General features: G+C 46.0%; 1 protein-coding gene across 3 annotated transcripts in view; it reads right to left on the bottom strand.

The window, feature by feature from the left end:
• Positions 1-12891, bottom strand: part of dner (delta/notch-like EGF repeat containing) — a 293020-nt gene extending 280129 nt beyond the window's left edge. For 2 of the 3 annotated variants that reach the window (XR_011960841.1, XM_072571949.1), the window contains exon 1: positions 12376-12891. Coding sequence is in view for 2 of the 3 variants with exons in the window: in XM_072571949.1 (XP_072428050.1) it covers positions 12376-12555 (180 nt within the window). In the remaining variant the exon portion in view is untranslated. The remainder of the gene's footprint in view (positions 1-12375) is intronic. The other variant, XM_072571950.1, reaches the window with a different exon arrangement.
• Positions 12892-13118: the final 227 nt, after the last annotated feature.

Genomic DNA, 13118 nt, shown 5'->3' with positions numbered 1-13118 from the left:
ATAACCTTTGATCCCATTCGCTTCAGATGTTATATCGAGCTATCTCTTGAATTCAACATTTTGGCATCAACTATGTCGAGTGGTAATGAATCCCACAGGCTCCCCACTCGTTGGGGGAAGAAATGTTTCCCCATCTCTGCCCTAAATGTCCGCCCTGAATCCTCAGACTATGGTGCCTGGTTCTGGACATACCCACCATCGGGAACATCCTCCCTGTATCTACCCTGTCGCTGCACTCCCTGGAGAGCAAAAGTATCCTTCCTCAGAAAAGGAGGCCAAAACTGCATGCAATATTCTAGGTGTGACCTCACACATGCCCTGTGTGATTGCAACAACACATCCCTGCTCCTGTAATGGAAACCTCTCACAATGAAGGCCAACATCCCATTTACCTTCTTTACCACCTGCTGCACCTACATGCTTCCCTTCAGCGTCCCGTGCACAGGGACACCCATCCCAACTTGCAGCCATTCAGGTAGTAATGTGCCTTCTTATTTTTGCTTCCAAAGTGAAGAACCTCACATTTATAACAAATTATACTGCATCTGCCATTGATTTGCCCACACACCCAACCTGTCCAGAGCATGCTGAAGGATCTCTGCATCCTCTTCACAGTTGACCACCACCCCCCCCTCCCAACCCCAACCCAACTTGGTATCATCTGCAAACTTTGAGATGTTACATTTTATTCCTTCATCCAAATCATTAATGTATATTATGAATAGCTGGGGTCTCAGCACTGATCCCTGTGGCACCCCACTAGTTACTGCTGGCCAATTTGAAAAGGACCCATTCGTTCGTACTCTTTGTTTCTTTCTGCCAACCAGTTTTCTATCTACCTCAATAAATCTCCCCCAAATCTTGTACAACAACCTCTCAGGCAGAATATTGTCAAACACCTTCTGACAGTCCAAATATACCACATCGACAGCCTCCCCCTTGTCAACTCTATTGGTTATATCTTCATAGGATTCCAACAGATTCATTAAGCATGATTTCCCTTCATAAATCCATGCTGACTCTTTCTGATCCTGCCACTGCTTTCTAAATGCTTCAATAAAGTCCTTGATAATGGATTTGAGAATATTCCCCACTACCGATGGTTAGGTTTACTGGTCTATAATTCACAGGTTTCTCTTGACCTCTCTTTTTGAATATTGGGGTAACATTAGCTACCCTCCAATCTGCAGGGACTGGACCAGAGTCTATAGGATCCTAGAAGATGATCACCAATACATCCATTTTTTCAAGAGCTACTTCCTTCAGCACGCTGGAATATAGATTATCAGGCTCTGGAGATTTATCTGCCTTCAATCCCCTCAATTTTCCCAGCACCATTTCTCTACTAAACAGGTAAAATCAGCATTGTATTGGGTATACAGGTAAGACATACCATGCTGTAGCATCAAAATACTGCATACGATATTTGTGTCATAAAATATTTACAGATCTTGTCAAATTCACAGAGACATGTGATCAATTCACATTATCAGGACAGGATGAGCCTTAGACCTATGTTGCTGCATGTCCCTTAAGAGACGCGAATTTTTACATTTTTGATGTAACCAACTTATGAACGTTTTTTTGATGATTTGTATATCATATTGGCCAGTAATTCACACGCCAATTAATGATGATCTGTATATTCACAGATGGTTACAGGGAATGAAGCTTCTTATTTTGACACAGTTAAGGATTATTTCATGAATAACAATCACCATCTTGTTACTACAATAAAAGACAGAGAAAGTTACTTGAACATGAAAAGAACCCTTAATCATCAGTACGGTGCTCTGTAAATTTAATACCTAACATTGAGCTATTGTCAATCTGTGAAATGTAATCAGACCTATTGTTTATTTCTCCACTCGAATTGAACTGAACTCAATCCTCTTCCACCTGCCACCTCATTAACCAGGCAGCGACTGCTCCCTGGAGACTGGCTTTGAGCTTCTGTCGCATAAACTCAAATTTAGGTCAATCAATCCATAGGTATCTACAGCAACAGAAAATTCTCTCCCGTCTTAATCTGGTTGATTGGAACCAGATGAGGAACTAAGTGATCATAAGGTTGAGGAGCTGGTTTTAAAGGTTGCGCCTGTATTTTAACATATTATCCATACAAGCACCAAATAAATCCCAATTTGATTTATAAATATCTAATTTTGGAAAGAAACAGAAACCATTCTTCAAATAATCAAGTTAGCTGTCAGGATGTAGGTGTGACCTTGGATCTCTCAAAGGAACCAAATTCAACAAGTTCGGAGGCCATGTTGCAGCTGTACAGGACATTGGTTAGGCCACTTTTAGAATACTATGTGCAACTCTGGTCTCCCTCCTATCAGAAGGATGTTGTGAAACTTGAAAGGGTTCAGAAAAGGTTTACAAGGATGTTGCCAGGTTGGAGGATTTGAGCTACAGGGAGAGACTGAACAGGCTGGGGCTTGTTTTCCCTGAGGCATCAGAGGCTGAGGGATGACTTCATTGAAGTTTATAAAATCATGAGGGGCATGGATAGTAAATAGTCAAGGTCTTTTCCCTGGGGTGGGGGGAGTCCAGAACTACAAGGCACAGGTTTAAGGTGAGAGGGGAAAGATTTAAAAGGGACCTAAAGGGCAACCTTTTCACACAGAGGGTGGTACGTGTATGGAATGAGCTGCCAGAGGAAATGGTGGAGGCTGGTACAATTACAACATTTAAAGGGCATCTGAATGGGTATATGAATAGGAAGAGTTTGGAGGGATATGGGCCAAGTGCTGGCAAATGGGATTAGATTAATTTAGGATATCTGGTCAGCATTGGCGAGTTGAACTGAAACGTCTGTTTCTGTGCTGGACATCTCTATGACTCTCTGACTAAGTACCACAAATGATTAGGAAAGCAATTGGAGCATTGCTATTCATTTCAAGGGGAAATAGAACCTAAAAGTCGGGGAATTTTATAGCATCCATACAGTGTGTTGACGAAACCACATCTGGAGTACCATGTAGAGTTTCCATCTCCTTATTTGGAAAGTGACTTTCGAATGAAGTCACCCCTCAGCCTCTGATGCCCCAGGGAAAACAAGCCCCAGCCTGTTCAGTCTCTCCCTCTAGCTCAAATCCTCCAACCTGGCAACATCCTTGTAAACCTTTTCTGAACCCTTTCAAGTTTCACAACATCCTTCTGAGAAGGTTCACTCAACTCAGCCCTGGAATGAAGGTCTTGTCTTGTGAAGAAACGTTAACCAGAATTTACCCATACGCATTGGTGCTTCGGTGGATGAGAAGTGACATATAAGATCTTGAGGGTTCTGTAACCAGTGGTTTCCAGGAGGATGTTTTATCATGGAGGAGTCTAAAACAAGGGGAGTTGACATTTCAGGTGGGGACACCTGTCCTAGTGAAGGGGCCTGACCCAAAACCTTGACTTTCCTGCTCCTCCGATGCTGCCTGACCTGCTGTGCCCTTCCAGCTACACTTTCTATCAACTCGGACTTCCAGTATCTGCAGTCCTTGCAATCTCTAAAACAAGGGGATACGGTTTCAGATTAGGGTCTTGCTTTTCAGACAGAGATGAGAAAAACTTCTTGTCTGAGGAGTTCAGTCAAGAATGGAATTTTCTGCTCCTGAAAATAGTGAGGGCTGTGTTTTCAAATGTACGCAGGGCTGAGTTAGAGGGGTATTTGATACACACAGAGTGGAGGGTTCTGGTGGATATATAGACACAGAGTGGAGGATTCTGGTGGATATATAGACACAGAGTGGAGGGTTCTGGTGGATATATAGACACAGCGTGGAGGGTTCTGGTGGATATATAGACACAGAGTGGAGGGTTCTGGTGGATATATAGACACAGAGTGGAGGGTTCTGGTGGATATACAGACACAGAGTGGAGGGTTCTGGTGGATATACAGACACAGAGTAGAGGGTTCTGGTGGGTACACAAATACAGAATGGAGGGCTCTGGTGGATATACAGATACAGAGTGGAGGGTTCTGGTGGATATACAGAGTCAGAGTGGAGGGTTCTGGTGGATATACAGAGTCAGAGTGGAGGGTTCTGGTGGGTACACAGACACAGAGTGGAGGGTTCTGGTGGATATACAGATCCAGAGTGGAGGGTTCTGGTGGATATACAGAGTCAGAGTGGAGGGTTCTGGTGGATACACAGACACAGAGTGGAGGGTTCTGGTGGATATACAGACACAGAGTGGAGGGTTCTGGTGGATATACAGAGTCAGAGTGGAGGGTTCTGGTGGATATACAGAGTCAGAGTGGAGGGTTCTGGTGGATACACAGACACAGAGTGGAGGGTTCTGGTGGGTACACAGACACAGAGTGGGAGGGTTAGGTGGTTACACAGACACAGAGTGGAGGGTTCTGGTGGGTATATAGATACAGAGTGGAGGGTTCTGGTGGATATACAGACACAGAGTGGGAGGGTTAGGTGGGTACACAGACACAGAGTGGAGGGTTCTGGTGGGTACACAGACACAGAGTGGGAGGGTTAGGTGGGTACACAGACACAGAGTGGAGGGTTCTGGTGGATACACAGACACAGAGTGGGAGGGTTAGGTGGGTACACAGACACAGAGTGGAGGGTTCTGGTGGGTATATAGATACAGAGTGGAGGGTTCTGGTGGATATACAGACACAGAGTGGGAGGGTTAGGTGGGTACACAGACACAGAGTGGAGGGTTCTGGTGGGTATATAGATACAGAGTGGGGGGTTTAGGTGGATATACAGACACAGAGTGGAGGGTTCTGGTGGGTACACAGACACAGAGTGGGGGGTTTAGGTGGGTACACAGACACAGAGTGGAGGGTTCTGGCATATCACTCATAGAATTCCATACTGCACCACTCTATGACTCTATGAGTTGGACTGAAGGGTCAGTGTCCATACAGTATGACTCTATAACTCGAGATCGAGTGACAAACAAACCCATCAGCTCCATATGTTTGTGGGAGGACTCGGGGAAAACAGTTTCAAAAAACCAGTTACATTCTGGCATGATGCCAAAATAGTGAAACGGTTTGGCAGATAGGCATGGATCCAATCAGATTTTACTGAAGATTGAATTAGCATAAAACACACGTGTGAAATTGTGTTGCAAAGTTTTAAATTTAAAGTTTTAACAACATGTTGCTTTGCTCATAACTTCGATTGTGATTTTCAACACTCAAATAATGACAAACACTCATTATATAATCAGAACTTCCACCTGTTAGGATTCTCTTGTAGAAAGCAGAAAGGAATGTAATGAGCAATATAATGAGAGACTGAAATGTCACAGAGCATAAGATTTTATGAGCGACTGGATTTTATATCTGATAATTTATATTAGAGTAATGAGTAATTAATTACTATCAGAGCAAACTAACTTAGTGCTGTGGATCTTACTGTACTCTCTATAGTAATTTGCTTACTGTCACGGATTCAGTACCATGGAAACAAGGAGAAGATTAAATATTCATATTGGCTAATTTAGCAAAGGGAAAGGTCCCCAGAACCCACTGATTGCCACATTAAATGCTAGTAGTGTACTCTTAATGTCTTTCTTCGTATTGAATATGGTGATACAAGTCTTTGGCTCAAGAAATCTGCGTGAAGTTCAATTATTCATATTGTTCCAGATGGGGTAACAGCTCCATTGTTTAGACAATAAGATTTAATACTGTGACACAACATCAGAACTCTTCCTTTATTCCTGTTCCTTTGCCCAGGAGTGGTGGGAAAAGGATGCTGGGAAGATGACGGAGGAAGGCAGACTTGTTTTTTAACATTCTCCATTGTGTCCTTGCCTCAGGGCACCTCTTCCACCTAAAAGTACAGATTGGGGAGACAGTGCTGATGTGGTAATGTCATTGGATTAGTAATCCAGGTTACTGCTCTGGGGTCTTGGTTCAAATCGTAGCTTTGTACTCAGTTAATGAATCTGGAATGTATTAGTTATTTGAGCGATGGCTAAGCTATTATTTAATGTGCAATCACTAATGTCCTATAAATAAATCCGCCATCCTTGCCTGGTCTGGCCTATACGTGACTCCAGACCCACAGTAATATGGCTGTCCCTTAATTTCCCTCTGAACTGGCTGAGCAGATCTCTCAGGTTAGTAGGGATGGGCAATAAATGTTGGCTTTGAAAGTAATGCTTCCATCCTAATGAAGAATAAAGGAACATGTGAAATAGTTCAAACCTAGAAACACACTGGCGGGGGGGGGGGGGGCGGAAACACAATGTCTAGTGGTATTATTGCTGTACTGTAAACCAGAAACCCAGAATGTTATCTGGGGACCCAGGTTCAAATCGCATCACAACAGATGGTAGAATTTGAATCCAATAAAAATCTGGAAATAAAAGTCTACTGATGACCCTGAATCCGTTTTTGGGGGGAAGATCCCATCTAATGTCCTTGAGGGTAGGAAACTGCCATCCTTACCTGGTCTGGCCTACATGTGACTCCAGACCCACAGCAATGGCGTTGACTCTAAATACCCTCTGGGCAATTAGGGATGGGTAATAAATGCTGGACTAGCCAGTGACACCCCCAACCCATGAATGAATTTTTAAACACCACGTGTACAAAGATAGACCGAATTAATGTTTCCTGTCTGGTATGATCACTGAGTGAAATGGCTCATCCATTGAATGGATTGCCATGAGGCAGCCAGGTTATTTTCTAACTGTGACCGAGGGTGGCATGGTGGCTCAGTGGTTAGTGCTGCACCCTCACAGCGCAGGGACCTCGATTCAATTCCAGCCTCTGGTGACTATCTGTGTGGAGTTTGCACGTTCTCCCTGTGTCTGCCTGGGTTTACTCCCACAGTCCAATGATGTGCAGGTTAGGTGGATTGGCTGTGCTAAATTGCCTGTAGTGTTAGGCGCATCATTCAGAGGGAAATGGGTCTGGGTAGGTTACTCTTCGGAGGGTCAGTGTGGATGTGTTGGGCTGAAGGACCTGTTTCCACACTGTAGGGAATCTATTCTAATCTAAAGTTCCTGCCCAGTCCAATGCACATGGTCAGGTTTTAACAGATCTCCTCTGCCTAGCTGTTTTGTAACAGCTTGGTTTCTGCTATCATAAGTTTCCTGTGTGATCACATGACACTACCAAGCCCTTTCACCTTTCAGCTGTGGTTGGTGGAGAGACAGTATCAAGAGCAGAGTCTGGGAAAGGCATTGGGTGGCCGATATGATGTCATCGGAGTGTGATGTCACAGGATATTGTCCAACCCATGATGTCATGGCTCCAGGAAGAGGAAGCGAAAACAGACAAACATTCATTCCTGTATCCCTCAGCATTTTGCAGATTGCATTCCTTGCACTTGATGATGGTGCATGATTCTCACTGAACATGGTGCGATATTAAGGTGTTATCCTTAACTCTGTCCCAAACACCCATCCTGATGTAGGCTACACATTGTCCCTCTATTTACAGAATAAAGTGCATCTCTTGCTGTGTTTTCCTTCACTCTCACATTGCAAACCATTCCCCCAAGTCCTGTAACCATAACAAAGATTATTGACAATGTTTGAAGTTGAATTCAACTTTTGATCTTTTTGTATATAAGATCATTCCAAATAGAAACAGAGATAGATCATATGTTGTCGTCTGCTGGTACATTTCGTACCCATTGCTGATAGATGGTTTGCTGCTTGCTCACAAAACTGGAAGGCGTATTTGAAAGGGTTTTGAGAATTAGTAAACCAATTGGGTTTATGGGATATCTATCACACTGCAAACCCTGCCTTGTAACACACCGAGCAGTGCAATTCCCCAAAGCCTAATATGAAATAAAACCACATGCTTCACAAACCGCCTTACTTCCCTCGTTGTCAACTACTGGAAATTTACGCAACACGGGGGATTAATACAGAAGGAATATTGACAGCAATATATTGCAGCGTTTTCTTTCACTATGAATATATGATGGACTGCATAGATGAGTCACTGAATTTATCCAAATGCTGGGCAATGCTGAATAACTGATTTCCCTGTTAGAGCACCAAGGACAGAGGAGAAAGTGAGGACTGCAGATGCTGGAGATCAGAGCTGAAAATGTGTTGCTGGAAAAGTGCAGCAGGTCAGGCAGCATCCAAGGAGCAGGAGAATCAATGTTTCCGGCATGAGCTTCCTGAAGAAGGGTTTATGCCCGAAAAGTCGATTCTCCTTCTCCTTGGATGTTGCCTGATCTGCTGTGCTTTTCCAGCAACACATTTTCAGCACCAAGGACAGAGTCTACATCTGGGTCAGGGATGCAAGATGAGCTCAATTGCCGAACTGCATTGGAGCAGCTGTGGCTGTAAATGTCTCTTGTTACTGCATTCAACAACAACTTGCATTGACAGAGCACCTTTGAAATACCAAAGCACCGATAGCCTGAGGAAATTCACTGTCAAGGCTTTCCATGGCAGCAAGGATGTTGAGAGAGAATCAGTGAGAAACATAAAGATCCAAAATGGTATTAACAACATTCCAACAACAGGGGATTTCAGGAACCATACTGTTCACCCAGAGGGTGGTGGGGGTCTGGAATGCAGTGCTGAAAATGTGTTGCTGGAAAAGCGCAGCAGGTCAGGTAGCATCCAAGGAGCAGGAGAATCGACGTTTCGGGCATGAGCCCTTCTTCTTTCCTGAAGAAGGGCTGATGCCCGAAACATCGACTCTCCTGCTCCTTGGATGCTGCCTGACCTGCTGCGCTTTTCCAGCAACACATTTTCAGCTCTGATCTCCAGCATCTGCAGTCCTCACTTTCTCCTAGTCTGGGAGGGGAGTCACACCCTTTAAACAGTACCAGGATGAGCACTTGAACTGCCATGACATTCAAGCCTGTGGGCCCAGAGTGGGAAAGTGGGACTGCTGTAAATCTAGAACAGTCACCAGACCCGGAACATTACCTCTGCTTTCTGTCCACAGATGCTGCCAGACCTGCTGAGTGTCTCCAGCACTTTCTGGTTTTGTTCAGATTTCCCGCATCTGCAGTTCTTTATTTGACCCTAGAGTAGAACTTTGGCAGTACGGACTTGATAGGCCAAAAGGCCTCTCCTATACTCAGAGAGTAGTGAGGGTATGGAATGCTTTGCCTGCAACGGTAGTAGATTCGCCAAGTTTAAGGGCATTTAAGTCGTCATTGGACAGGCATATGGAAGTACATGGAATAGTGTAGGTGGGATGGGCTTCAGATTAGTATGACACGGTGGTACAACATCGAGGGCCGAAGGGCCTGTACTGTGCTGTAATGTTCTATGTTCTATACTGTATGATCCTATGTTTGTATGAAGAAAGGCAAAGCATCCATGTACAATTAACAGCAAAACCCGGTAGTGGAGTCCTCTAATAATAAACTGACAAGTCAAATATAGTCAACTCATGGGAAAAGAAATGATGTTCAAATGTTTCTAAAATCCAGGAGAATGGGCAGGATGTGGGCTGGAGGGAGAGATGGGGAGGGGGATTTGGTTAGTGGTTATGTAAAGTTATCCTGCAGTCTGCGCAATTCAAATATACACCAGAACCTGGGAAGTTACAGAGGTAAATAACTCAATCATCCGCAAAAGATATCATTTGTTGGCAAGTCACATGTTATTAATGTCAGTGTAGCCTTTCTGTGGGACCCCATTGGCAGGAGCACAATGTGGATTAAACCACGATGTGGAGGTGCTGCTGTTCGACTGGGGTGCACCAGGTCATGACACCAGGTCATGGTCCAACAGGTTATTTCAAATCACAAGCTTTTGGAGCAGCACTCGAAATAAACCTGTTGGACCATGACCTGGTGTCATGTGATTTCTGACCTTGGATTAAATGAGTGACTGTTCTCATTGTCCTGAGGATAACTGGCCAGGAGAGGGCAGCACTGGTCTTTACTTGAAACAACTGGAATATTCCGCATATCCAATGTGCCGCACAGGGAACAGGGTTCCTAAGAGGAAGTTTGGCTCCATCCTGAATCCTTTATCCTTCAAGATCCTGATACTTTCTCCTACTGGTCTGCCCAGACTGAGAGAGTGCTGGATCAAACATCGAGTATCCACAACTCTGAAACAGGGACGGAGAGCTGACAGCTGTGAGTTGGCACCGTTGCCTGTGCTGTCCTGTGCCTGAGAGGTCGGAGGGTAAATCATGAACCCAGAGATAGGTAACAAGAGGCAGTGAAGGGCAGGATAACTGCCCTATGAACTTTGGCAAGATTCCTAATCCACCTTTTCAGTGATGCGACATTACACCTTGGGAGCAGGCAGGACTCAAACCCAGGTGTCCTGGCTCAGATGTACAGACACTACCACCCCTATAAGCATTCAAGTACCTGGACCTTTGCTTACAAGCGTCATTATATGACCATGGTTTGGGATTGTTGATTTTGAATGCACAAGCCAGGAGGAGCCCCCACTTCTTACCTGCTGTTTCTCAACACAGAGAGGACTATTGTTGTCTGAAATCTCAGAAATCTTCCTGGCCTGGGGTAAAAAGACCTCCTGCTGCCAAGGGGAGCTGCATTTGGGAGACAGTCACTAACAGGAACAGCACGATTCCGCAAGTATCCCTCTAGGACAGGGAGCCGAGCGTTATTAGAGGGGATAGAAGCAGGGCAGTGTGCTGAATGGCCTCAATAAGCTAGAAACTGATCCAATGACAGAGCCAATGTCATAACTATCCCAAATACCTGCCTCCACCCGCCACTGCCATCCCGAGAGAACTGTCCCACTGTCCTCCTAAAGCAGGGAGGTTTGGGCAGCTCTGTCTCAGTCACAGAGCGAGAGAGAGACAGAGCACCCGGGTCATCATCACCCCCCCCCCCCCTCCCCCCACCCCCCACCCCCTTCCCCGGGCCAGGCTGTGTCCTTCTCTAATCAATGTGACCCAGGTCATCCACAAACTGACTCCATCTGACAGCCTGGGACACTGGGCAAAGGGGATACCACCCCAACACACACACACACACACACACTCACACACTCACACACACTCACACACACACACACTCACACACACACTCACACACACACACACACACACACACACACACTCACACACACTCACACACACACACACACACTCACACATTCACACACACACTCACACACTCACACATTCACACACACACTCACACACTCACACACACACACACACACACACTCACACACACTCACACACACACACACACTCACAAACACACACACACACTCACACACTCACACACACACACACACACACACACACACTCACACACACACACTCACACACACACACACACACTCACACTCACACACACACTCACACACACACACACACTCACTGACACACACAGACACTCACACACTCACACACACACTCACACACACACTCACACACACACACTCACACACACACTCACACACACACTCACACACACTCACACACACACTCACACACACACACACACTCACACACACTCACACACACACACACACACACACACTCACACACACTCACACACACACTGACACACACACTCACACACACTCACACACACACTCACACACACACACACTCACTGACATACACATACACTGACACACACACTGACATACACACTCACTGACATACACACACACACAGACACACACTGACACACACACTGACACAGTCACTCACTCACTGACACACACACATACTTACACATATACACACAGACACACATACTTACACACACACACATACTTATACACACACACACACACACACATACATACTTACACACACTGATACACACACTCATGCGCACACACTGACGCACACAAACACACACAGTTACAATCACACACATACACATACACTGACATACACATTTACACTCACACTGACACACACAGACACACATACACTTACACAATTACACACAAACACACTTACACACACAGACACACTGACATACAGACACAAGTACACACACACACTTAAACACACACACTTATATACACAAACCAGCACACACACATTTACACACACACAGAACAAAAGGCACGCACATAGGCACACTCACAGACACAGATGCAAAGAGAAACATAGTCCTGCCCATACACTCACAGACACAGGTACAGGCACACTCACAGACACACACAGGTAAGGCACACACACAAGTACAGGCGCCCCCCACAGACACACACATACACACAAAGGTATAGTCACACCCACAGACATACACTCACACACAGGTACAGGCACACCCACAGGTACAGGCATATACACACACACACACAGGTACAGGTACACTCACAGAATCACACATGGACAGACACACAGACACAGACCCTTCTCCCTCACACCCAGGAGTCTGCTGTCACCATTGCCTGCCCCCACCCCATGGTAAATTAGAAACACAGGTAACGGAGGTAGAGGCTGGCACTTACCTGGCAGTGTAGTCCTGCCAATCCAGGGGGGCAACTGCAGTTGTACGATGCCAGTCTGTGTAACAAACTTCCACATGTACCGTTGTTGAGGCAAGACAGCCTGACACATGGGTCCAGGGGAGCAGCATTGGAGAGACACAGCAGGGACACGGTGCCCAGGAACAGCAGCAAGGCTGGCATCTCAGACTCTGGCACAGGGGTGTCAGGGGCTGGTGAGGAGAGGGAGGCTGTCAGTGCAATTCCCCCCTGACCCTTGTTACTGTGGCTCTGTAAGCAGGGAGGGTGGGGGGTGATGGATATTGCCCCTGGTCCCTCACACACACACAGAGAACACCCGTGTGCTGGCGGACCGAGCCGGCCCAGACTGATCTCCGAATGAAGGCGGACTGGATCCTTATGGGATCGATCCGCTCGCAGCTCCCCGCACGGAACCCGATGCTGAATGATCGCACAGCAGCACAGAGAGAGAGAGAGAGAGGGAATGTGAGAGAGACAGGGAGGGAGGGCGGGAGAGTGAGAAGGGGAGGGAAAAGGATGCGTGAGAGAGAGAATGTGAGAGAGAGGAGGGAGGAGGGAGGAGTGTGTGTGACAGAGAGGGAGGGAATGAGTGAGAGAGTGTGAGAGAAAGAGAGAATGACTGGGATACCGATAGAGACAGCAGGGAGAAAGTGTTCCCTGGCAGAGAGTGGGAGAGACAGAGTGAGAAAGAGAGAGAAACACAGAGAAAGAATTGAGATAGAGAG

The sequence above is a fragment of the Chiloscyllium punctatum genome, chromosome 6, assembly GCF_047496795.1.
Source record: "Chiloscyllium punctatum isolate Juve2018m chromosome 6, sChiPun1.3, whole genome shotgun sequence".
Taxonomy (NCBI): Eukaryota; Metazoa; Chordata; class Chondrichthyes; order Orectolobiformes; family Hemiscylliidae; genus Chiloscyllium; species Chiloscyllium punctatum.
Note: the sequence above shows the minus strand (reverse complement) of the source record. Positions and strands in the feature narration are given on the sequence as shown.